Source organism: Notothenia rossii (genome assembly GCF_949606895.1).
Source record: "Notothenia rossii genome assembly, chromosome: 8".
Classification (NCBI taxonomy): domain Eukaryota; kingdom Metazoa; phylum Chordata; class Actinopteri; order Perciformes; family Nototheniidae; genus Notothenia; species Notothenia rossii.
Window position 1 is genome coordinate 68,329,313 of NC_136906.1, and position 27,428 is coordinate 68,356,740.

A 27,428-nucleotide genomic window follows, 5' to 3' on the forward strand; every position below is an offset into this window, starting at 1 on the left:
AGCTAGCATTTAGACAAGCATGTGTGTTTGCTGCCATCTAGTGTACAGATACAAATAGGAACACATTTTCCAAATCAACAGCCTAATATTCGCAAACAGTATTTGTTCTAGTATATGTACGGACATTTTGTACACAATTGTACTTTCTATCCTTTCCATGTTTTTGTTGAATCTGCAGCTAGATATTTACAGATTAAATTCTGTATAAGAAGTATTTTAAAGATGCTTTAAGACCAAACATACATTTTCCACTTTTATTTTCCATTGCACAGTAATCTCTATCTACATAATTTTAAATTTGTGTGGCAGCAGATAAAGTCATAAACATCCATGTGAAAGTTGCATAAAACTGTACAAGAAAATTGGCTACAATGAGAAAAATACTGCAACCCACTGATAACTGTTGAATCCAGGACAGAAGATGGCATATGGCAGATAGACAGGACTCCCTCTTGCTGCTTGAGTGTGTGGATTGTATCGGGTAAGAATACTGCATACTGTATGTAGGGACAAGAAACAAGTCACACGAAGATGAAAAACAGGTATGACATTAAACAAAATAAAACGAGTATAACACAAATAACAGCCGGGTTGGAGGGAAAGACATAGAACAAGTTTTGGGGGGATGAACTCTAGCTAAAAACTACTTATTTTTCCTGAAGTAGTTTTTTCCTATTTGTTACCTTGGGGATTAAAGACGGAGCTATCTACCAACATCCACACAACAATGCTTTACTAAACACAGAGAAGGCCATATCTGTCGCTGTGGACCCAGAAAGTCAGTGGAAGACTCACTGGAGGAAGAGAGGAAAAGGCAAAGACTGCAGTGGAGGAGAGTCGAAGCATGTGAGCAAAGACCAGACATGCGGCAGTTAAATAAAACCAGATTTTTAGAGGTCATTCTCTAATGCTCATTATCCTACTGTTATCTTGCTATCATCATTGGTGGATTGAGTTAGTGTAACAGACACTCAACTGGACACGGCCTGCTGACTTGTACATCAATTATTAACAACCAATATCCTAAATAATATCACCTAATTTACATGAGCACACTCTGACACAGAGGGACATATAAACACTCATTCATGAACAAACACACAGATGAATGGTTTAGGTTTTTGTTTTGTTATCAACCGACAGTTAGGGCACTTCAAACATTAGTCCAAAAGTTACATATATGACATATTGTGAAACCATAGTACTATAAATGGCTGAGTTCCATTGCAAATGTCTCCATTTCTTGAACCCTGAAAGATGATGAATAATATATTTCTTAATGGACCTGATCCTGTCTGTATGTACGATACCGTCCGGTGAAATGATGAGCCAAATTATAATGCAATGGAAAAGCTAAAGCAACTCTTTGGCGTCAGAAAAAATATGGCCTCTCTCCTCTTCTGCTCGAGCAACCTCGACATCTACTTTCCAGTTGGTCTTAGATTGTCAAACTATTTACTTATATACAAATAAAGGTTAAAAGCCTGGTAGACAGAGAGATATACCACATTTCAGCTTTACTGCAAATATGGAAATAGAAACGAGATAATAATGGAGGTGAACGTTTCTGACACCAAACACAACTGTCTTTTGCACCCTTATAAATAAATATAAACAAATAAATCACAAAGATAACTTTCTCATACAGACAACTGTCAGCAAAACCTGAAATGTGTTTTAAACATATGCTTTTAAAGGATTACACATCTGTATTACTATTATTCTGCATATATGAATACACAAATAGTTGTTTCCCCTCATGTGAAGGTAATCGCCATATCGACGTGGACTGCAGAACTTGGAAACTCCACAAAATCTGGCTAGACTTTTGTGTATTTAACACTGATGTCATCGGAATTTTACAGTCACACTCGCAAACTGCGGAAGCTTACGACAATAGAGGTTGGGAGAGGCAGTTAACATCACATCAGGTAAACAATAAAAGTGTGTGGTTCATACGCACTTGCTTTGAGATTTCAGAGTCAGTAAATCAGATGTAGCCATGTCAGTGAGTACTAAATGATATATGCCTTTTATATCCTTGCCCTCCATTTTTAGATTCCAGCCCTTTTCATAAGGAGAAATTAATTTGAGTTGTTAGATAAAAGCCACAAAAAGTATTTTTTCAACAAATCAAATATCATCCACTTTCACAACCATAGAAAAATAAGAGATTTTCCAATAATACAGACAGAGCAATAAACCCAACAAATAACAAATAGAGGAATGGCAAGAAAATAGAAATTAACACACACGCACACACTGTTGGTAACGATATGAAAGTCTGTAAGATACAGAGGAGAGTCTAGAGGTTGAGCGAGATGACGAAATATCCAGTGTACATCAGATTAAGTTGCTTTTATCCCTGTGACTCTGCATAGAGGAGGCGTCACTGTTCAGCTCTTCCTGTGTCTCTCCATCCCCGCCGTCACACGCTGCTCTTTCCTCTTTGATGAGTTTTCCTTTTCTTTTGTACTTGTCACTCGGAAGTGGATACAGCGTTGCACATTTATTAGATTTATGTATATATAATGATGTATTTAGATTATTTTTCCTTCTTTTTACATTGTTAAGAATGTTTTTTTAGTCTGTTTCTTCAATAGATACTTGTCTTTTTTTCAGCTATGTTCGTCGGTTTGACATGGCCCCCCCGGATGGGCTCGGAGTGGAGACAACATTAAAGGACATTTTGGCAAATGAGTATGAAGAAACTCCAGGTGCGTGGGCCAATCGGCTACCTCGGAGGAGAAGTCGAACAGAGATAAACAAAGAGACAAAAACTTTTTTTTAAAAGACACCATTTATGTGCTCCCTCTGAGATTGTCCTTCACCCCTGTCTACCCCTCAGTTCCACCCTAAGACTGAGGTAAGAACAGTATTCAACATTGTGCTAGGGAAGATAATCCCAAGTGTCCCAGTGAAGAAGGCTTGGAGGGATGGATGTATGGACAGACAGATGGTTGGGGGGGTCACGGTGAGTCCAAATGAGCCAATGGAAGGTGACAGTCGCGTCCACATAACTCTGCTCCTCCCCCGTCACCGTTTACAACTGGTACCATTTTTTGTCTTTGCACTTCAGCATCATCTGGACACACAGAACATATTGGAGTTAGAACATTGCTTAAAGGTCCCCTATTATACTGTTTGTATATATCCGAGACCTTTAATATATTGATACAAACATATCTCTGAAGTGCTTGGCTCCAAATACCAAACAGATCATTGTAGCATCCAATAAGCCCCTCTGCTTCAGCCCTGTTTCAAAAGTACTGATTCTCTAGATGTTTCTCAATTCTTAAATTTCCCCTCCTCGACTCCTTTCCTCGACTCCTACCCTCGAGACTTAGTCCCGCCCAAAGGAGATGCGAGCGGAGAACTGAGGAGGGGAACCGAGGAGAGAGGAGGGGAAGCAGCAGGCGGTTAGAGAAATGAGAACTCCTCTCCTCTGAGCGGTCATTTTAAAGAGACGTCCATTAATGATGACAGGAGGCACAGCAGCCCTCTGTCTGATGGACAGATGTGTTCATGACGACTTATAGATTTACTTTTAATTAATTGACAGTGCGGTATAATGAGACAATAACAGGCTACAGATGCGGACATATATACACACACATATATTTATATAAATATATGGATATATCCCCCCCCCTCTCTCTGGTCGCTAAAATGGGGAATTTAAATTACAGGCCAAAAGTTGTATTTACAAGTATTAAAAGTAAGCATAGGACACCAAACCAACTGAGACCCGTCTGTCCGCCGCATCTATGCACTGTACAACACACACCTACACACTGTACAACACGCACCTACACACTGTACCACACACACCTACAGCTCCTAAAGCATAATCAGGCTACAGCCGTTGTGTATTTTATTATGTGAAGCACTAAATGGTCTTAGAAAAATATCGACTCGTATTTGTATGCTGTAGTTTAGTAGATATCTACAAACAAAGAGAGTAATGTAGGCCTGTTATACTGAGTGATATATATTTTACACACTGCTCTGCTTTCTGCACGGGGGGGCGGGGGGTTACCTTGGTTGTTGATTGGCTAATGGTTAAACAAGCCAAAAAATCTTTATGACATCATAAAGTGGCCAAAATCTGATCAGCTCATTTTCAGACAGGTTTATATAAATGGATCAGGACAAAAAGTCTGTGAATCTTTTTTTTCTCTGAAACTTTCAGAATCTCTTTACACATGTTTATGTAGAAAAGACATGAAAAAGTGGATTTTGAATAATACGTGACCTTTAAAAAATAACAAAATTCTCCAAACTTGTGAGTTAGACAAACTATGATTCTCACAATTAATTCATGGTTTAAAATCTCTCATCAATATTAATTATTCTGATGACACTCATTTATATTTTGTTACTTTAATTTGTTTCACCTGATCAAATAATAAGCACTGCAGGCAACAGGAGACCTAACATAGTTTGAATCCATATCTCTGTATATCTGACAATGGCTCCCTATCAACAGTACTGCATACGTTATACAGGCATATACTGCCCTCTGGTGGTTAATAAGTATAAATGAGTAATATTTCTGAAAATAATTGTGGAAGACAGAGCTCAGTATTTAAGAATACATTAAGTATATCCCTGCACTGCATCAAGTGTGTATATAATGTTCTTACAGTATGCAGTGTGTTTAAGGACAAATTGCATCTAATCATCATCTAATAGACAATCAAAATTATTTTGTACATATTGATTGTTGTGTTTTTATTTAGGTCTCAATGTGTGCACATGTAGAAACGTGTCTTTGACTGTGTATATATATATATATATATATATATACATATTTGCACACATATTTTAATATTTTATATACATTTGTTTTTGTATTCGGGATTGTGGGAAACAGTATTTCGATCTCTCTGTCTGTACACACAAACTGGAAGATTGACAATAAAGTTGATTTTGACTTGAAGCTAATACAGGTGAAACCAGGTATATCCATATTATTACTTTTGTCTTGTGCCTTAAGAGGACTATTTCTCAGTTAACAATTTATTTTTAGCAGACTGCTTCATTTTGTGAGGGACTGTATACATGTAGTTTCATGCTAGCTCTAGATCAGGGGTCTCAAACTCAAGGCCCGGGGGCCAAATCCGGCCCGCGACTTCATTTTATGTGGCCCCGCAAGAGCTTGCAAAGAATATAATACGTTTATTATACGGTTACATCATGCCACTTTACAGAAGCAGGTTGCCCATAAACTATATGTCCCACAATGCATCTCGTTGTGTGACATGCGCACTGAAGAGACTTGCAATTATTTGCCCTGGACTTCTGCTTTCAGACGTAGTTAATTAGTAAATTATTATCCTATCCGATAATAATCCAAATCAGAGGCAATAATGTAATATAATACATTATTTTATATGTATATTATATATTTATATAGTTACAACCGGCCCTTTGAGTGCAACCTTTATACGAATGTGGCCCGCGATGAAATTGAGTTTGACAACCCTGCTCTAGATTTGACACTTTTAAACATTTTCTGTTACCTCATGGGCATGTTTGGAAAAGGAATCAGCGCTGGTCATCATGGCAGCTGTCCTCTCATCCAGCTCGCCTAGTTTCTGGCCTCTTTCATCCAGCGCTATCCGGGCACGAGCCAAGTCTCCAACCACACCTGATGCTGCCCCCTTCATCCCCTCCAAGCCACCCGGGCCTGGGATGTGCTGGGCCAGACTTCGGTTTGCCTTTCCAGAAGAAATCTCACCAACTGATTTAGGATATGAAAGGAAAATAACAAGGCAAGATGTGTTGATGAGAAGATGAATCAACAAAGGACTGCAGATCTGGGCATCAGTAGGTTTGGCTTACATAGCTCCTCTCTGTCCAGGGACTGAGCTCCTCCCCCGAAGAGGCCTTTGAAGAACCCTCTGTTGGGGGCCTCTGGTGTCTCCACCGGTGTAAAAAGTTCCCCCAGCATCTCCTGAAAGACCAACACACACATCATCCTGCTGAATAAATAAATCATCTCAATAAATAAATGATAAATTGTTGAAATAATTAAAATATGATATCATTTTCTATAAATTGCACTGTATCATTGAAAAACAAATATCTACAGATGGGGATTATCGTGTCAAAAAAAAAAGCTTATTGTGATCATTACTCCCACCTACGTTAGCTTTGGACCAATACAAACGTTGATATTATTGTGAAACATCATGTCAATCTCCTACTTTATTCAAGGTGCAAAAAAAGGCTCCTGCTGTTTTTTTATCTTGGCTTATTTGCTAGCTAGATAAACTGACTTGGTAAATCCATGTGTAGTGTTTCCTGTATGTTTAATGTTGACTGACCTGTAGGTTTTCGCAGGTGTCCTGGCTGTAGGTGATCCTCTGGACCTCAGTGGGGGAACAGAGGTACATGGCCTGACCCAGGTTAGTGAAGCAGAACGTCCTTGCTATCCGCATGTCAGTCAAAGGCAGGTAGTTTACATCCATGAGTGGTCTCAGCCCCGGCACACTAGACAAGGAAATACAGAAAAGATGTATGTGATTTCAGATCTAAAGAATACTATAAGCCTGCCAATAAATTAATTTGGAATTTAAGTCTAACCCAAACACAAGATCACTGTGCTTACTTTAGTAACATAGAATTGCGACTTTCCAACACTGTATTTTAGCATGAGGGCAATCTCCTGAAACACCATAGCATCATTTAATCATCAAATACAATTGAAGTGATACTGAAATCTGTCTTTTGACATTAAACATTCCCTGAATATGCAATAGGTTTGTTGGCATATGTAACAAAACTGAAAGTAAAAGCTGTGGTCAGCTCTGAGTTATATTGAGTTAAATCAATCCAATACACTTCTCTATCTCTGCAGCCTAATCCGCTTTTCCATAATCTATTTGTTTGCTTTGCTCAGAATGTCGGAATGACTCATATTGAGCCCAAAACATAGTTTAATACCCAACCACCATCTCAAGCCTCATGCACGATCCCTATGAGCTAAAAAACATGTTTGTTGTTCCCGCCTCCTGCTCCTTTATTGGTCAGAACCAATCTAGAAAAACTCTTATTGGCTAATTTACACATTAAAGCTGTACTTTATATAATTAGTAAGTTTGTCCTTATCATTCTGAACAAATCTGGTTCCTCCAGCAACTTTGGTCTTAAAAACAACTTGCCTTAAATCTGATCTTCTGAACATGATACTTATAATCTGACTTTAATTGATACATTTTCATTAAACCCAGGAATTTCCGACTGATGCAGACCATTTCTCACCTGAGTGTCATGATGTGGCCATTGGCACAGAAACAGGCCAGAGACACGCCTTGGCTCATCTGCACAACATCTGCCCGCAGGATGAAGGAGGCCTCAGTGATACTGTGTTTGTAGATGCAGGTCTGGGAGGGGAGGGAAATGACTTTGGCCTGTTTCTCTGAACACACCACAGCATACTGGCTCTCGTTGAGGTCCTGGGAGGTGGAGGGGGACACTGAAACAGGCCGGCGCTTGCGGACCTTCTCTCTTTCTTCCCCATCTGCTGTTACGTTGGGTTCAAACCAAGGCTCAAACGCAGGCGGCAGCATTGAACCTGTTGAGTCCAGGAGAGCCATCCGCATGATGCTGCCCTTCAGCCGCACCAACATGCCTATCGAACAGAAGGAAAAGGCTTGTTATAGAAAATGTGATTTTTCCGTTTCAGTAGCTTTATCTTTTTATAGTGACGCTATTGTATTCAAACCATTTAACTCTGATTTATAATAGAGGGTTGGCACAAATAAATTGGTTTTCATCTACAATAGCAGGGGTGTCCAAACTTCGGCCCGGGGGGCAAAATGCGGCCCACAGGCCATATTGAATCGGCCCTCAGCAAATTCATAAAGTTATAATGCAGTATGGCCCTCAAATGAAACTTGTGCTTGTCTTGTATTGTACATCTGACATATAGATCAAAACAGATTATACAGTAGTATTCATTTGTTAATGAGCCCACTTTTCAAAGAAATTCAGTCAATTCAAGTTGAAAACATTTTCGAACATATCCAAGTTGATAAGAACAAAGCCCAATAACTTATTTCAACAAGCTTGAAATAGACCCTTCATATGTCCTCTTATGATAATCAATCATAGGCTTAAGGAATGAGCTGAAAACAAAATAATTGAAACCCTCTGGAGAGCTGTGATTAAGAATAATTTACCTAAATTTGATTGATTTTGCTGATATATAACTTATGAGGCAATATACCTCTAGTGAGTGGCCCAGTCCTTCGTATATTTTTCTGTATTTGGCCGTCGGTGAAAAAAGTTTGGACACCCCTGTACTATAAAATAATGCATCATTGTATTTTCCATCCCTTCTTTCTTTTTGATGTTCCATTACTCACCTGTAGGTGAAAGGATAACTGGCTGCAGTTGCCGTTGCTCCCCAGCAGGTGGCAATGTGAGAGCTAGAGCCAGCACGGTGCCCAGAGTAGTGCCCACATACAGGCAGGGCGTCAACGTGCTGTCCCCCTTCCGGGCGAAGGTGTCACTGAAGTGGAAGGAGCTGATGGCCTCTCGGGCTTCCTTGTCGATGCTGGTGACGCTGGAGGAGCGCGAACGGCTGAAAGAATTGTCCCGATGGTCTAATGGGTTGGCACCCCGTGGCGGGCATACAGACAGGAAGACAGTGGGGAGAAAAGAGAGAGAGGTAAAGCACCCACACAGCAGTGACATCACAAGATAGTCAACACAGATGTGGTCTCTGTACTGTACATACAAAATTAAGGTCACAGGTTTTTGGCAGTGTTAGTAAAACAAACAATTGGGACGTTAAAGGCATTACATTTTAAGACAAGACACAACAGTTGGGTAAAAACCTTATTTAGTGAATGATTATCTAGTCAAGATATTGAGTCAGACAATTGAAGGAGAGACATTGGGAAATTAATCCTAGAGTATTGTTTGCATTCTTAACAGTGGGTAATACATAAAAGGCTGGTTTTATTAATCTCAGATCAGAACAAAGCAGCAACAAGTGACTTTGCATTACACTGTACATATTTTGAATTATATATTTTACAATAGAAACAAATCCAATGCAATACAGGACCACCAACATTTTCAGATTGTACCACCCCAATCAGCAGTCTATTAGTACGGACGGACCGGCTGTCAGGCACTTTGGTTACATATGTGAAACACTGGAACTCCAAGGCAACCATACAGGTAAATGTATTGGCACTTGCACATTCTAATTGGACACTGTCGCAACCAATGTTCATGTTTTTGACAAGAATCTTGTGCACCCCTGAGGAAGAAAAATGTCAAGTTCTTTGCCAGTGACAATACTTTTATTTGGACAATTTGTAAATCAGACAGAGAAAGGAAAGACATGAAGAACACAGAAGAGAAAAAGAAAGCTGCAAAAGTAACAGAAAGCGTTACGGTGAGATGGAGTTGGCATAGCACCACTGACCTCTAGGAGAACTCCCACCAAGGTCAAAAAGTGGGAGTCTGAGCACGGCAGAAGATTTCACACTGAATTTATTTCTAAAACTTTGCTTTAGCTCAATTGTTTCAAGTGGTCAGATCAGTGCTACTTTTGATTCATGCACACTTAGGAGAATGTCTGCACAGCTTGACCATTTTGAGGCTAATAACCAGATAAAACCAGACTAATTGGATGTGGTGGAGTCCAGTTGAAGGGAGAAAGATAAACTGCATTTCATACAAATTGTTTTGAGACACGAAGTCAAAGCTTACCCAAGTCTGGCTTTAGCTCAGTAGGCAAGCTTAATTTCCGTGACATCTTTGCTGGAAAAAAGAGAACATCCCTCTTTACAAACACACGTCTACGCTAACACACGATGCCATGCAAAGCTCGATAACTAGTATTTGGCTTGAATACACCAAAAAAGGACAAAAGGCTGTGGAACAAAGTGCCGGGGGGGATTTTGAATTGAATAAAACGAGCGAATATGCTTTAAACAGAAGAAGAAACTGCGCAAAGACTCAGAGACAACTCTGTATATCACAGAGGCATGCTGTGGAAGACAACACAAAAGAGGTAACCTCTTGTTGCACAATGCCCTGCAAGAGAGGACTGGTACACTGAGATACATCGAAACTGCACAGCCATTCAGGACCCTCATGCCACAGGAGCATGCACCAAGGACAGGAAGGCAACAGGAAACGGAAAATACTGAAAAGGAGATGGAAGAAGACGGTGAAAAAGATGGTTACTGAAGTACTGCTACTTAATGTAGGCTACCTTAACTGTGGTCACCTTCTTTTGAACTGTATCTCTTTTACTTTTTATATTAATAACTGTAATAGTCACTCAAAACAGTGAACCTATAAACAGAAACGTCAATGAATGAAAGTGTTAGATGTTTTAGAGAAATACTGTGTGATGAATAGGGGACTTTCATCATGTGTTCAGTTAGATGTTACATTCACTTATGGTAGTCATGAATGAATTGCAAGCTAGTAATTTTTTACAGGTCCTTAAAACTGACAGAATCCCACCTTGACAAATGAAGAAACCTATATTAGATGTTAGATGTAATATTAGGGACATCCCTAATATTTACAAGCAAAAATGTTGTTGGGTTAACTTCTTTACTTTTTTTCCCCTTTTAAACGAAGTTCCAAAGACTTCAATTGAATGACGCTTCACCTATAATCCAGTTTTCAAAGCTCGCTGTTTTCCAGCCCTCTCCATCATTTATGAACACATACAGTACCTACAGTTAACACATGGTAAACACCTACCATCTTTCTACTTTAAATGTGAGGGCCCTGCATTTCCACACAGGGGTTTTCGCTTATAATTAAACCTCTGCTCAGTCTGGTGGACCTATGGGAATTACATGAGGTCACCAAACCATTAAAATATAAGAATAATAAATGGTTTCTAACCTCAAAGGGATAAGAAGAGTCGGGAAAATACTGAATATTGGAACACTTAGAATATTCAGGCTTAAAATGTTCAAGCGACGGAATTGAGGTCAGCCTAGTTAAATAAAGTTATTTGATGTTGGTTTGAGAAGTACTGGTTTGGGAAAGGTTACAAATCCAGTCTCAGATGTGGCAGTCCTTGGAAAATACCATTACCTACCTACTCATTGTCACCTGAATCAGAAAAAGGTTAAGATACAGAACAGGCAACGCTCTGCAGACAAACTTTGAGCACTTGATATGTAATCATATAATCAACACACACTGAAGGTACACAAAGACACAGTAGGACAGATGAGTTGCCCTCCACTCTGTGGTGTCATCATACTGTTACTATCGACAGAGCCAATAACGCACACAGGGAATCTGCTACAGGAGGTCAGGACAGAGATAACACGCAGGCACGTTTACATATGACACTCGTGCTACATACATGTAGCATGCAATGTGTATCTAAGGCAGTTAAGCTGTATTTTATGTATACAGAAAGCTTAATTACTGCCATGCTTCCAGGTTAGCCTCTGCTCCATGAGCTTTCAGCTTTCGGTGTATACTTTTCTAACCATATACTAGAGTACAGATGGAGAATATGAGCACCTTTTCATTTTAACCAAGAAAAAAACAACTGCTGCTGTTATAATTCAATACAGTGAGAACCAAAAGATAGTGGAAGAGGAGCTAACCCAGAAGTGAAGCTGAACTTAGGCACTCTATTCTCTAGTCTATTTCTTCTCACTGTGGTGACCATGACACGGAGGACAGAGACAGGGGTGGGGGCAACTAGGTGGACGACAAATGTGGACTTTGTCCTGCCTACACAGCCTCTTATAAAAGCCTTTGGCCAATCTTACCTCCTCTACCACCTCCATTGTAGAATTGCTGAAGATTGCTGTTTGACATCAACACTTTTGGTGTTGTAAGGGGGGAAAGTAAAGTAGAATAAATGTGCAGTTAGAAACACCCTTTGGTTTGTTACTACACACAAAATCCTACCCTAATAAATCCCATGTTTAAATTCTGAGTGGAAAGCTGGCCTTTGATCTGTTGAGGATGCCCTTTATTTGGTTAAAAAACCATAGAAACGGATTCCCAGATGAAAGAATGCTGTGAATTATTATACTTGCCTGCTTTTTATAACAAAGAGAATTGGCCGGGTAGATCTAGTCAGGGAAAGCTCTGATCCCTCTTCATTTCACAAATGTCAAGGGTCTACTTGTTTTATTGTTTTTACTGAATTAAACCAATTAAATAAAAATTGTAACTGTTTAAATCAGAACATATTCGACTGATTTTAAAGTACTTGATATGTAAAACAGAACATTTAAAACACTAGGATTAAATGTGAGGGAAAAAAAAGGAAAGAAAAAAGGGTTGCTATCCCACTACTAATGTTTGTCATGCTGCTTGAATATATTTGCATAATCAATTCCATCTGTCCTATAACTGTAAGTGGTTAAGCATTGAAAATAATAAGCAGATACAATTTGAGTTATTTCAAATCAAACTATTCCAATGAACTTCTTGAACAATATTACACTCCCCTGCACTAACAGAGTCTACATTCATCAAACTGAAACTGATTTCAAGGTAAAACAGGTGGAACTGCATAAAAAAAGAAATCTAAATTATTATCTTCCACTGGCAGACTTTGAGATTAGACAGAAAAAAAAGCGTATCCCTAGACTACATGACTGGCAGATTTTTTCGCAGGGAGGCACCTCATCTCTCTCTCTGGCCTATGAATAATGCAGAGCAGACAGATGTATCAGACCACAGTCTGGTGGCACCAGGCGGGGGGGCAGGGACACTCTTCACACCTGCAGCAGCACTCCCGACTTTGAGATTTGTTTTTCTGTCTGACCTTTTTAAAAAGCTCCTTATTTCAGTGCCAAGTTACCTCTAATGAGATGGATCTGGGCTGTTCCTACTCCAAGCACCTAGCTTAAATACTAATGACGTAGATTAAGATGGAGGCGAGTTAAAGAGCAAAGGAACATTTTTCCTGTTGCAACACTGTACATATTGCTGTGGCAGAAAGTGAAAATGGATTTTGTTGGTTTGCAGCAGTGATATGAAAACTGCTTAATATTTTAATCTGCGGAACAGAACTGCTTTAGCACCCATATAAATTCAATGTTTAATTGAAATAAGATCCCTGCTCAAAATCCAAGTTAATTCACATCAGATCGCAACTGATATTACACATTTAACTCTGGAATAACTATACTACACAAATATGCAGTCAGTATATGAAAATACCCAAGGTCCTTCAGGTTGAATTTTTATAGTTTTAAATGATTCATGTTCGGCCCGACTCCCATTTACTGCCGATTTCGGGCCGGTGTGTCTGGGCCTTTTGCTGTCACACTGTATTAGCAATCGTGGGGATTAGATACATTTACAGCCTAAAGCCCAGCTGTCCAGGATATCATTTGAGATTAAAACAAATGTATTCCTGTCTATTGAACACTGCAAAGTGGTAAAGGAATGCATGCACAGATGAGAAAAATATTCTTAAAAACCCATAAATGTATGGTAATAAACTCAAACAGCGCATTTCAAAAGACTGGGAGAGAATGAAATTAGCAGCAAGACAATTTTATGGTTCAACAAAAACCTGTCTGTGTGGTTCCAGTTTGATGAGCAACACTTTCAATAAAACACTATTAAAGGCAGAGGCTCTTTTGAAACACTGATCTCCCTAACCAATTATCTTTGTGCATTCAAATACATGGTTTAATACGTTTATTTTTTAACTGGTTTACTATTTGGCTTTTGCTTCTCGATAACACAAAGCCCCTGCTTCGGTTTTTTCTCTTAAAAAGAAGGACATTTTACCTGAAGTAGGGGACTTGCAGCGGTCCTCTGATGTGGCCGAGCCCTCGTTGATGTCACACAGACCTGCAGCAGAAATCACAAAATTAAATTCATACATCATACAGCTAGAACCATTGAGGTATTCATTCAGTGAGAGTATAACACAGCCCTGTTTTACTTTGTAATATAACTCTGCAGAGAGAACCTCAGGTATCAAATCTGTATTGCTTTATGCTTTAAGGGGAATTAACTACGCATAAGTACAAACATGAGCATACACGTATTATGGGCAATTTTATATATATAAGGCCCCATCATGTTGCCTACATCTCTTTTAATGGTTTGGGTCTCTTTTTGTTATAATTTGTTGTGGTTGTTTTGTCTCTTTACGCGGTTGCTTTGTGTCCCTATGTATTTGCAATAATTGTGAGTCTTGCAGCTCTTTTGCAGCTCCTCTTAGTTGTTTTGTGTCTCTTTGTGGTCATTTTGTTTTTGGTTTGATTTAGTTCACCGTTTCATCGTCAGTATGGTTGAGGCTGTTTTCTATTAATGTCACTGTGCATTTGTTAAGTTGTAGTTTTGGTGTCTTTGTAGTCTTTCTGCCTCTCTTTTTGGTCATTTTGAGTCTCATCCTACAAGGTAGATGTCTCTTTGAGTGACATTTAGTATGTAAGAGCCAGGGTGAGGCCCTGACAATTTGGTCACCTTGGCCTTATCCAGGTAGGCCAGTTCAGTAGTCCAAATGGAACATCTTCCACCAGCAACTCTGTGTCTGTTGGTTTTAACATATAAAACATTATGCATCCTTAATGTTGTTGCTGATGAGGGTACCAAGATGGCACAGTGCCAGCCAGCTGTTTGTAAACTTGGGGGTACCTAACTGTCAAGCCCTTTTAAGAAATGTAATGTACAAATTCATGTGTCGCCTAGAAGACTGACAATTTATCTCAATTTTAATTAACCCTGTGAAGAGTTCTACTCGGTTCTCTTCCATGATTTGGAGACATTGGGGCAACAGCCTCTACAGACAGTGAGCACATACTGTATGTGTGGCTAGCTGTAATTGGACTGATTTTATGTTTTTCATCTGTTTTTTTGTTTAGCTTTTTAATCTTATTTATTGTAGTGTATTTTGTATGTGATAAGGACCTTGAGTCTGAAATAAAGATTGAATTTAATTGAATGCTTCTTTCCATTTCAACGTCGGAATCATTAGTTTACCACGTGGCTTTTTGTCATGTTGTCGTGTGAGGCAGAAAGCCAAGCATACAGCAGTCCCTGTTGGAAGAGAAGCACAGCTGGATCCCTGATTACTGCTCACTGTCGCCAAGCTCTGACAGGTGCCAGCCCACTGCTCTCCAGTCAGTGACACCAGATGCTCCGAGTGTATACTAATTTGCACGTGTTTGTGTATTTGCCAGTCTTTGTGTGGTTCTGTGTACATTGGTTTGCCTGCATGAAAAGCGAATCTGTGCTTAAATAAACGCAAACATCAAAAAGAAATCGCTCAACATCCAAAGCTTACTAATTCATCCATCGAACCTTTGCTTAAGTGTGGTCATTGCATCGTCATGACACTGCGGCATCCTCTACGTAGCTGCACTGCCATCATCTTACACAGGGTGGCAGTGTGTCCATAAGGTAAGCACCTTATTAGCTATCAGTGGTAGCATGAGCCTGCAGTGGCAATGTGTGTAAAAGGGATGGGCTGGATGAGTGTGTGTGTGAATGAGAAGGTGAGAGCGAGAGAGAAGAAGAAGAAGAATGAGAGGATAGACAGAAGAAGAGTTTGTTTTTGTGTTGTTATTTGTTGTGCGTTCGCCATTTTTAATTTCATGTGTGCTTTTGCTCTATATGACTTCATTCATTTTCATATTTGTTTCAGTTTACAGATCAGTTCATGGATGTTTGGCCCTGTGGGGTTACTTATAATTAGTCATAATGTTTACGAAAAGAATGATTATAATTCTAACCCAGAGCTTTGCTGAAAATCAACCTTGAATACAAATGATTGTTGTTTTCAATGCATTCCAGGAGTTATTTTCCAAATATCCCTAAGCCTGCCGTGAGTTTGTTGCTTCATATGGTTGTTGCTGAGCTCAGCTTATTGTGGTTGTTGGTCCCCCAATATTTGCCATTTGCCATCAAGACATACGCAAGATCTGCAGATCATGATTCAGCTCAGCATAGACAGATGCTGAGACACAATTTCAACTTAATGGCAGAAAACATATTGAATAAAGAACTGGAGGTGGGAGGCTAAACAATCAAGTGAAGTATTTCTGAAGGATAAGCAATTTGAGCTAGTTGGGCTGGAAAAATAGATATGCAGTCGATGTTTGTGTGTGGTTGGGTGGGTATATAGATGTGGGTTTTAAAACGTTGGTTGTTTAGTGTATAAAAATAAAAAAAAACGGGTCTTTGAGACGAGTACTTCTCCGAGAGGTATTTCAAAGATAATGTTCAGCCATCTAGCTTTTGAGTGTGGGCAAAAATATCTTAAATGTTTGCTTTGTAAGCTGAGGAAATAAAACAACAGCATGTCATGTGGCTGCAATGGTAAGAAAGCTAAAACAAGTTAATCCCTCTTCTAACTATGTTCCTTCTTTTCCCTTTTCCCAATTACCTCCAGAGGGCTGTCGTGTCTTTCTTGGCGAGCGGGGCTGTCTCTGGTAAGGGTCGTTGGAGCCATAAAGCTCCACCGTCCCCAAGTTGAGCACTACCGTCTTCTGGACGTAGTCCACCACTGCCAGACCGTTACTGTTGCCAAACACCACACTGGGGAGGGGGGGACAGAGCCGGACAGGAAGTGGGAGAAGCAGGTGAAGGAAAGGTAGAGAAAAAAGATGAAAGGTCAGAGGAAAATGTAGAAGTGGATTGTAGATATATATGGTCATGAGATGTGATTTAGAGCTAAAAACACGGTAGTCAGGTCATAGAACAGCTGGAAACAACATTTTCTTGGAATTCATAATTTGTGTTGACAGGCCTGGTTGTCTTTGAAGCCTCGAGCAGTTGCTGCTTGAACTGCTAAATTGCTTTTTCACTTTGCATATTTTCACTTTATTAGATTGCCTTTATAAATTTAAGTCATGCTATTAAAATAACTAGGATGAATAGTGAGCACTTTCATAAAAAAGCCCTGGTTCTAGTCTTGACTAAGATGATCCTGCATGCATACTTACAGACCGTAGGAGGAATTGAGCGCCAGACTTGTGATCTGCTGCGGGGGCTCTCCACTCACCCACACTAACTGGACCACCAAATCTACCTGGTAGCCTGCAGACTGCTTTAAAGGAGTACTGCGCACTCTGGAGAGATGACAGAGTGTAGAGAGGGTAGTACAGACAGGGAGAGATACAGAAAGGAGGAGAAAACGAGAGATAGAGACACATTAAAAAACAGAATACCAAAGGGCTGCAGCCGCAGTTGTGAAGCCGTTGTGTGTTGAGAGTCTGGCATGAGAGGCTGCAAGGGGGGTAACGGGGGGGGCCGTGGCTGAGAATGCTTCAGGCGTTGACTGAGTCTGTGAAAGAGTGCTTGAAGCAAAAGCCAAGACTCTTGTGTGTATGAGAATGTGTGCAAGTGCTGCTGGCGCTTCTGAGAGTTTATGTAATGAGTGTGTTTGTATGTGTGTGTGTTTCATACTTGAGGCAGGGCATGTTGCCTCCGTCAGAGTTGTTGCTGCTGGTGGAGGGGTGTGACGGTGGGCCGCTTGTCTGAGGGGAGGCACCGGGGGTGGGAAGCGCCGGTTCTCCCCCGTCAGGAGACTCTATGTCGTTCAGCTCGTACTGCATTCGCACCTCTAGTAACTGTATGAGACAACACACACACCAAAACACAGGTGTAAGAGAACGATTTTAGCAGATTTGTATAAGAAAACATTGAAATCATGATAAAAGCAGACAGAGCTGTAAACAACATTTCTTTGTGAATTCCTCTGAGCATGATAATAGTCATGTGACAGGGAGTGACATCCACATAGTCACTTTGATAATAGAGATTTGTTTGACGTGCGTGTGCTTGTGTGTGTAGGCAGATTGAGAGTCAAAGAGGTCCTCCGATGCTGAAGAATTAAGTTCCTTCTGAGTCCTCCTTCAGGCTACTTCTCTGCAACCCCCGCCTTCACATAGCCACACACACACACAAACACCACCTAAACTCACACAATGATGATAAGCTTCTCTCTTTTGCATTCTGTCAGTCTCATTAGCCCCACTGATATGTGGGAGTGAAGAGTGATCTTCAGATTCTCACTCCCGCCTGCCTCTGTCTTCCTCTACCTTCATTTCTGCAAGGTTATGGAGGTGTTTGACCTTGTGGGGAAGAAAGCTGCTCTCCTAATTACAGCTGCCAGCAAGTGCATATCTAGTCCTGATCCACATCCCAGTCGCACTTGAAGCGTAGGATAAAAACGCCTGAAATCTTCTCTGACACATGCATCAGCGCTCACTGGCAGTCATCCATAGAAAACACTTCCAACAGGAAGGTGGCTGATTTGAATCAGTCTACTGTTGCAAGACACTTGAACTCTAGAGATTCGTGATAAATCTTTGCTGTGAGAAAAAAGTATTTGGAAAAACAAAAATAACACATTCAAAAGGCACCAACAGCTAAAACATTCAGATTAATTTGCAAACCTGCAGGGAAAAAGCAAATCACATCACTCCCACGCACTTTGATTGACAAGTGATCTCTGTCTCCAGATTGTTGTGAGCAATAACACCACGGTAGTGATCGCTTGGGAGAAAAATACTGCCAAAATTAAAGTATTTTGCTCGTTACCAATTTAACACTCCACTGCTCCATTGAAAAGTATACACTCAGCGTATACAGTGTGCACGCACCGTCTCGCTGTGAGCATTTCTCACACGGATTAAACAGCATTTCTCTTTACAGTGTGTAATTTAACAACATCACGCCCCCGTGAGCATTTACGTCGCAATCAAGGCAGATTATAATGCTTTGCTTGTTCACTGCTTCGTCTGTTGGCATGGCAACCATACTGCCTTTGACGAGGCAGATCTGACTTGGTGTGTGCATATGTCTCAACATCTTTAAACGTAAGAGAAAGTGAGGGTTTACAGCAAAAACATTACCAAAAAAAGCTAATCATGCAATGCCGCTAATAACTGTGCATTATATACCTGGCTGTTGTATCTTCAGAACTGTGACAGGATGTGCATTTTGTAAAAAAAAAAAAAAAAAATTATTTGTTATCTTTAATATTTTTTTAATTTTGTATTTAATTTTTTATTTGTATGCATCCTTCCAAGTTAACATTAAGCTTTCTTCGGCTCTTTTCTGCTGTAACAAATGTAAATGTCCCCTCTGTGGGACGAACAAAGGTATTCTGATGAATGTATTCTTGAAGGAAACGTACAATTATGTCTTTTTTTTTGTATCCATGCTTGGATGGTTGCAAGGTTCTTACAATAAAAATGAGACGAGATGAGATGTGTTCACCCAGATTATAACAGTGACCCACCTGCACCACCTCGGTAGTTACTTCCAGTTTGCTGAAGCGGTAGATGATAATGTTCGCTGACACCCCGGCCACACACAGCATCCTGCTCTCAGGGCACCAGGCCATGATCTGAATGGCGAAGGGGTCTTCATCTGACGTCTCGGTGCTGCCCTTGTCCTCCTTGGACCTGTTTCTGTCAAAAACCTTGGCTGTTTTGAGTTTATAGAGCACCTGGAGCATCACTAGGAACAAAAGAGAAAAGAGGAAGGCATCAGTGGCAATGCAGGAAAACTCTTTCAAATATGACTATAAATAATATGATTTCAGAGTACACAATTGAAATAATTATTCATTCTGACTTAATCCAAGCAATACTTGTTTTGTTTATGTCGACTGTGCGAAAGCCGGTGCTCCAGTTCAGTCAAGTTTAATGAAAAAAGCATTTCAATATTAGTTTTTAAAGTGGTTTCCTTCCCCTGTACTGAACGATATATTACAATATCTATAATTGTGGAAGCATAAGCAGCGCTAAGCCAATGAGAGAACTCACTTGCAGAGGCATCCCAGAACTTCACAGCCCCATCAGCATGCCTGGGAATTAAAGAGAGGAAATAAGTATACAAGGCGGGTGCATTTTCAGTCTGCGTTCTTTTGTCTGTTTCCTCACTTTTCATAAGATTTGCAGCCAAAAAATAACTCAGTAATATCAATTGAAGGCAGGTAGTAAATCCAAATAAAACAAATATTAACTGAATATTGTGTCCACAATTCATATTTAACACAAATCTCCTCTTTGGGAGGATTTAACTAAAAATACTTTCATAGTTTTAGTTGGATTTTTTAGACAAGAGGTAACCAGTAAGAATAATATATGTCCACCCTTTTTTTTTTTGTCCTACTGCTTTTTCAATGTTTTTGTCTCGGCCCAATAAGTTCAACTCCTTCGACAATGTTGTGGCAACAGTTTGGAGTACATCCTTTCTCAAAATGACAATGCCTACATGCACAATGAATGAGGAAATGAATTCTCTCTTAAATATTTGACTTGCTAGAGAAAAGCCCTGGGGCCTCATTTATAAAGCTTTGCGGCTGCATGAAGATCATCGCACGAAATGAGGACAGAACAGCTAAAAAAGACATTTCACACCGTGTCAGATTTTGGTTCTTTTGGGGAGGTGGAGATAAATCACATTGTTTGGTGGATGCAGTTTGAACCAGAGTAGCAGCATGGAGCTCGTCACCAAAATAAATAAATAAGTGGTCCGAAAAAAGTTAATGACAAAATACACATAACCTTCCTTAGGCAGTGTCGGGGGATCCCTGCGGAGTGGAGTCAATTAATTGTATTTATTTTTATTTGGTGTTTTGTGTTCCAGCTGTCTCCACTGCAGCCTGTGTGTCTCAACCCCCCAACTCTATCCACCACTTAAATGAAATAAAACAAATGTGTTGAGTTATATCAGCTGCCAAATCTACCAAATATATATGTTCTTAGTTTCCATACCTCCTGTGTTTTAAGAGTGACTTATCAAGTCTTAGCAAACGGCATGAAACACGATTAAACATGATAGTATATAAAACCATGCTCGTATCTATACAACCTATAGAAATACAAAACGGCTTCAGTTTAGACGTAATTCTGTCCTCCTGCTTACCGCATCATTTATGAGAATACATGTCATAACATTAAGACAACATATTCTAAGTGGTTTTCAATAACATATCCGTATATATACTTATTTCTTGAAGTTAAGTTTGTGTGTGCACTGAGGAGTCTCAACCAGGCGTTTGTTTAATCATTGGCTTCAATCCATTTTTGCGAATTAATTCTTCATATATGATACATGAGAGGTAACATTATATTTATGGTATTATTTCCACATATTTCTCTCCATTCTTCCTTCTGCCAACGGTGTCGCAGTCTCTCGTCTCTCCCGTTGTTGTGCGTACCGCGTACGGATGGGTCAGAGTGCGTGGAGGACCGCACATTTTTCCTTCAAGTTTGTTTTTTATAAATCTAAAAAGATTGCTTAGAAACTGGCGTACGCCATCTTTTGAGCGTACGCAATGTTTATAAATGAGGCCCCTGACCTTTACCCCATCAGACACCTGAGTTGGATTACCAACTACAGTAAAAGCCTCTACGCTGTATCCCCAAACATCAGTGGCAGACTTCACTTAAGCTTTAGTGGCTGAATGGAAGCAAACCCCTGCCGTCAGGTTCCAAAAACATATTGGTGTAATGCTAAGATGTCATTTTTGGCTACTTAGAGTTAATTTTCGTACTAACAGAACATCCACTTTGCCTATTTTCCTAAAAATAATAAAATCTACACAGGATTTCTTAATAGCAGTGTTGAGCTGGGCAGCTTCTCCACTGGTGCCACAGAGTCATAAACAAAGTGTATTTTCGTTGCCATTTTCTCCCTCACCCCTTATCATTTTGTTGCCAATTCAGCTGAGTGGAATGAAAGAGGAATATTTGTTGTGTGCAGTGGCACTCTTAAAAAGAGAGAGAAGCCTGTACAGAATAATAATAGGGGCATGTAGGGGTGAGGAGAGAGAGAGAGAGAGAGGAAGGAGAGGAATGAAAGCCTCCTCCTGCCAAACCCATACCTCAATGTCAATTCTTCAGTGCGTGTGTTCTGTTAAAAACGCCCCTACTCCCCTTGTCGACAGCTTAGAGCGGGATAATAAACATTAAAATGGAGCGAAGTGCACATGATTGGAATATATAAAGACCTACAGTAAATATTGTAAGACAAACGCTTTGCTGTGGAGCCCTGACAGTGCAGGAAAGGTGAAAGTAATTGAGTTGCAGCAGGACCATAACAATAATGCTAATGAAATCAGACTTGTCTTACCCAGTGATGATGATCTCTGGGTAGCTCTGTGTGCCTTGACCCCAGTTTCCACCACTAATAGGCCATTCCTGGATAGACAGCAGACACACACACAGTACATTAGAGCAGATGAGAAACCACAGGTAGAGAGCACAGCTATGTCAATAAACAAGGCGTCAACAGAGACATTGATTTTGGAAAGAGATGACATGATGAAACTGCACATGTGTGACTGTGCATGAAGAAAAGAAATGCAGGGATCCTTTGTGCCGCAGTGTGTCTTGCAATTATACATTATACACGTCAAGGAGTGTGTGTCTTCGTCTGAGAGGGGCGTGTGTGTTGGCGGGGGGTTTGGCTTTGAACACGTTGACACATACAAAGGTCATCAGGATGACTCATGGTGATCTTTATGTGAGAATGCCCTCCCGCAGCTCAGCCAGGCTTTTGCTTAACAAAAAAAGGGAGGAAATCGCAGCAGCTAGGCCGGCAGTTTGGGTCAGTACATGCTGACATTTCCCACAGAACAAGCTAGAACAAGGCAACAGAGAAAAGAACATAGGCATACATAATGGCTTAAAGAGCAGGGGGTCTGTCTTAGATAATACAGGAGTTGAAGAAGAGGATGAGACCAGAGAGGAGGTGTACAAAGAGAAGGGATGATGTTAGGTAATATGATACTATTTTATTATAGTTTGTTTGGCTTTAGAGAAACATTAAGAAATACATTTTACCACTAAAATGATTTATGCTGTATGCACTTTGTAGCAAAAGTATGCATGTATGTGTCCTTTTCATGAAACCTTGTTGTTCTTGGAGTACGCTAAGATGGTTAGAGGGTGTTGTAGTATGGGACATTTACAATTCAAATTTAGACATTTAGCTCTTATAAAACACTGCTATCCAGAACAACATTAAGAAACATTTCAACCTTGGAGTACTTTACTCTGTTATGCATCATAATTATACCATGGAAGGTATGCTGAAAGAGTTATTAGATCGAGGGGTGATTATTTTATTTTACTTAAAAACTAAAGATTTGTATTTTCTGCTTGGAAATAGTTTCAAACAATGATTCACATTCATCCAACTTCAATATTTCCCAGAAATAATAATGTAATTTGGTACTAACTATTGGAAAAAGATTAAAAGTCTACAGCCATGTTAGCGGCCGAACCTACAAATGGCACAACAAAACTTTGAGCTAAATGCATCAGCATGCCAACATGTTTATCAAGTACTACCTTAACCTTAGCATGCTAACATTCACTAACAAGCTCTAATCACAGCAGAGGCTAAAGAGGATATCTTTAGTTCTTCAAATGTTACTGAAACGAGCAATATTGTTCAGTTAGTACACTTAGTTTAAACACATTCCATTTAATTGCCGGTGTAAATGAAAGGATGGTATATCCTGAATACAACAGGTTGAACATGTCACAATCTGTCTGTGTTGTGTCGTGTCTTTTTCTGTCTGGTTTCATGTTTTATTTTGAAGAGTGTTCACCCCCTGTCTTGCCTGTTGCCGTCTGTCTGTTTTCCCTCCTGCCTGATTACCCGATTGTGTTCACCTGGTGCCCCTGTGTTTTCTCCTCCCTCTTCACCTGTGTCTTGTTTGTGTGATTAGTCTTGTGTGTATTTAAGTTCTGTTTTTTCTGTCTGTCATGGTTGGTTCATTGTTTGTCGTTGAATGTGTTCACGAGGTAGTGTTCTGTTTGTTCCTGATAATCTTGAAATAAAAAGGTATTTTTCTGTTTATTCTGCATTTGGGTCCTGCCTGCTTCACTCACCCTAACAGAACATGTGACAAATTTGGCTAACGAAAATTACAAAATAAAATTGGTAACTTGTTATTACAGTAAACTTTCCATCTGATATTTACCACTAATATAATTAATAGGTGAAATCTGTTTCCATTAAGATTCCCAAGATAGTGAGAAAAACTAAAAATTAGAGTTTCCCTATACTGTAAATTACCTTTTTGCTGTAGCCCTGTCGTTTCTGCCGCGAGCCGACGGAGTAAAGTGCAGGTATGAGGTCCACAGGGCAGTCGGCAAAGTACTCGCAGCAGGTCACAGGAGACTCATGGATAGTCAGAGGATACGGGTTCTCGAATATGGGGTAACTGTTAGCGAGAGGGCACAGACAAAGTCACTCGTAATTCAATTAGTCTGTCTGCCTAGTATCAGTGCATTCATCTCATTCAGTGCTGCCTGCATACTGAAGAATAAGATTCATGAAGGTAAGCTATATAAAGGCAATAAAGATAATGAGCATTAATAGGCCAACTGTGACATTTTAGCCCACATTTAAGAAACAAAGGAAGAGTTGTTTAATAAGAGTAAGACTCACCCATTTTGTGCAAGGTCGATCACCACTAAATCCTTTTCTAGAAGGACCACCACAGCGTAAGGTTCCTGAAAATCTGCGAAACAAGTCATTCATCTCACCAGGCTTCTACTGTAGTAATGTCATAACTCATGAGGGAGAAATCCCCTGAAATCTCCAAAACCACAGGGGACAAATTCCTCAGACTTTATATGGCAAATGTTATTACCATATCTGTGCCCTGAAGATGTGAGGGCAGGAACGCTTACTGCTTCAGATTCATTAATCTATGTGATTTATGTCTGTGGGGAATAAAGCTCTGGTTAAATATTTGTCTGATTTGGGTAGAATTAGATTAGAATTGCTTTTTTATTCAACCTTGGGATGATTATTTCCCGAAGTGGTTTTTAAACCTTTGTCTTGAATGAAATGCTAAAACGAATGCACCACAATGTCGTTAACGTTTAACATTAAGATATTGATTTTTTTGAAGGTAGAATCTGAAATACTGACTTGTAAACCAGCATTGCGGAATGAAACATTCTAAAAGTAACAAGTAATAATAAAAGGGGACACACACACATCTTCCAATACATAAGAAACAATGTATACATCGAGGTCAGGTGAAACAGGAAGGATGCAGCATAATTGCTTACATCAGTTTTGCCCAGCTGTGTCTATTATGTTTGGCAAGGGTTAAATGCTTTGCTACGGATCACCTTGACAAAATCTAAGCTGAAATCGCCTGCAGCCCTTTAGCTTCCTCTCGGTTCATTGGGGAAAAACAGCACAGGCCTTCATGGCAGACATTTAGACAGTAGCTACAATTCTGAAATATAAATTATAGATTTACTCCTTCCGTTTAGAGCAGCATGCCTGGGGCTGTCAAGAGTACACACATGTTTAAAACACTTTGACAACTGTTTTCACTACAACTCTCGTTGTCCTTCTCATGTATCTTCCCCAGCGCTGGTCTACAAGTGGTTCACATTCTCTTTAGATCACTGTACAGTTTGTCCGTTTAGGAATTGGCAGTTGACAATAGCACCAGTCATGCACCTGGCTTTGAAACTTTATTCTTTAAAAAAAGTATTTTGCCTTAAATAAAATGTGCCCCAGTGTACTTAGCACCAAATACTTGAAAACTCTCCTTATAAATGATAACACTTTTATTACGAGGCATTTGAAGCACCTCTTCCTTGATTTTAATAATGGCCGATGTCATGCCTGATTTACCTAAAGATACTAACTAATTACAAACAAGGCAATCAGCAAAACAAAAAAAGCTTTTCTATGATGAAGACATGTTTTGGGTAAGTTGCAAAAAGGGATGTGAAGTAATATGTCTCATATATATTTCTCAGCCCTTCATAATGAATTAGCTTTTCTTAGTTTTCTATGGGAAACCTCAACCTACTGAGGAAGACTGAGACTTTCTGCTATAACTGATGTTAAGTACCAATCTTCAAGTTTGAGATCTAATCTTGTTTTCTGAGAATGGCTTAAACAGTGTTTCTTTAAATTAGTTTTAATCTGAGTCTGTCTGCATTCTATACCTGTCTGCTGCTTTTTCTACTATGTGTTAAGATACTTGTTCTACAAATTACTTTCCCATTGCATCCAGATCATCATGGATTTTGCACCTCCTCTACACTAACGCTGCTCACATACACATTGTCAGCCAGATATGCATTGTGTTATCCAAAGACCCAGTAATGTCCATTATCAGATGAAACCAGTGGGTGTTAACATCAGGTTGCTAGTGAGAAGTCACTATTATTATTATTACGTAACTAACTAATCCTCTCTTTAACTGTTCTTAAATATATGTTTACGTGCCGTATACAGAATACTGGATCCAATGCGTACTAAACTAGTCTAAAACAAGTAGAAGTTGAGCTGAATGGTATGGGAACCTGTCCCGTCAACTTCTACTTGTTTTAGTTGTTGACTCCACAATAAAGTCAGTAAGATAATAATTGTATTTAGATGAGGCGATTGCGTACAAGGAGATGAAATGAAAATATAATAGTGTGTGTGTCGGATAATGAAACTAGAACAGGATTCATCCCCTTGGGAAATTTCATATTTATTACAGAAACACTAACACAGGGGCAAGCAATTCAACATAATTAAAAAGATAGAATGGTGTGTTTGTGTGTGTGTGATTACATAACAGCAGATATAATGCTCAGACATGCACAATAACATATGTTACACATTTAGAAACTCACCATTGGCGTATGGTGTCTCACACAGTGTGAGGAAGTCTACGATAGGATAGTCCATCTCCAGCACGGCGGTGCTCTTCCCATGCATTACTGTCAAACATGGCCGCCGGCCCACCGTGTCATAGGAGAGACCACCAGACAGGATCATGAAGGGCTCACTGGAACATACACACACACACTCAGTAAGTAAAACCTTTTACAGGCTTTTTATATATGTGCAATTCACAAAAGACAACACAAGTTTTTGATTGGTCTTCCACCTCTATATTGTAAATCTTGTATACCTCCAATATACTGTTGATGAGGCCAATAGGGACTCTAACTTAATTAAGAATATAAAAAATAAACTTGACAAAAAATTACAATTTAATAGATATTTTCACGTAAGTGGACTTAACACTGCCAAAATAGTGTGTGCCATGTGGTGTTTTCTATTTCACGTTTTTCATATTCGAAGATTGTGATACATCTACATATCTCCTCGTCTGAAGCACACGTACATTTTTTACTCACAGCTTTTAACCCCTGCCAATAACCTTGATTTTGACATTAATGTGTTTTAACATGAGGCATATTAATGGCAAAACGTGTGCGCCTGTGTGTTATGCAGTTAGAGAGAGAGAGAGAGAGAGAGAGAGAGAGAGAGAGAGAGAGAGAGAGAGAGAGAGAGAGCGCTTACCCAATTCTAGTGGTTTTGTACTCTACTTTGAGAATGGGTTTACAAGGCTCTGGCTTCTTCCCGTCCTTGGGCTGTTTTCCTAAAATAGAACAAACAGAAGTTACTTGGTTTATCTCTCTTCACCTCCTCTC

At 39.7% G+C, this 27,428-nt stretch overlaps 1 protein-coding gene across 5 annotated transcripts in view; it reads right to left on the bottom strand.

The window, feature by feature from the left end:
* Positions 1-240: 240 nt before the first annotated feature.
* Positions 241-27,428, bottom strand: part of stxbp5a (syntaxin binding protein 5a (tomosyn)) — a 91,351-nt gene continuing 64,163 nt past the window's right edge. The window contains exons 9-27 of one of the 5 annotated variants that reach the window (XM_079642793.1): positions 27,298-27,376; positions 26,622-26,776; positions 24,412-24,484; positions 24,037-24,184; positions 22,081-22,148; positions 19,767-19,807; positions 19,238-19,458; positions 17,398-17,561; positions 16,935-17,060; positions 16,376-16,527; positions 13,771-13,833; positions 11,784-11,837; positions 9,736-9,786; positions 8,376-8,657; positions 7,270-7,639; positions 6,333-6,498; positions 5,848-5,959; positions 5,526-5,746; positions 241-3,085 (exon numbers count right to left, since the gene is read on the bottom strand). In XM_079642793.1, the coding sequence (XP_079498919.1) occupies positions 3,044-3,085; positions 5,526-5,746; positions 5,848-5,959; positions 6,333-6,498; positions 7,270-7,639; positions 8,376-8,657; positions 9,736-9,786; positions 11,784-11,837; positions 13,771-13,833; positions 16,376-16,527; positions 16,935-17,060; positions 17,398-17,561; positions 19,238-19,458; positions 19,767-19,807; positions 22,081-22,148; positions 24,037-24,184; positions 24,412-24,484; positions 26,622-26,776; positions 27,298-27,376 (2,588 nt within the window). In that variant the 3' untranslated portion in view covers positions 241-3,043. The remainder of the gene's footprint in view (positions 3,086-5,525; positions 5,747-5,847; positions 5,960-6,332; positions 6,499-7,269; positions 7,640-8,375; positions 8,658-9,735; positions 9,787-11,783; positions 11,838-13,770; positions 13,834-16,375; positions 16,528-16,934; positions 17,061-17,397; positions 17,562-19,237; positions 19,459-19,766; positions 19,808-22,080; positions 22,149-24,036; positions 24,185-24,411; positions 24,485-26,621; positions 26,777-27,297; positions 27,377-27,428) is intronic. The other 4 variants (XM_079642795.1, XM_079642794.1, XM_079642797.1 and 1 more) reach the window with 4 other exon arrangements.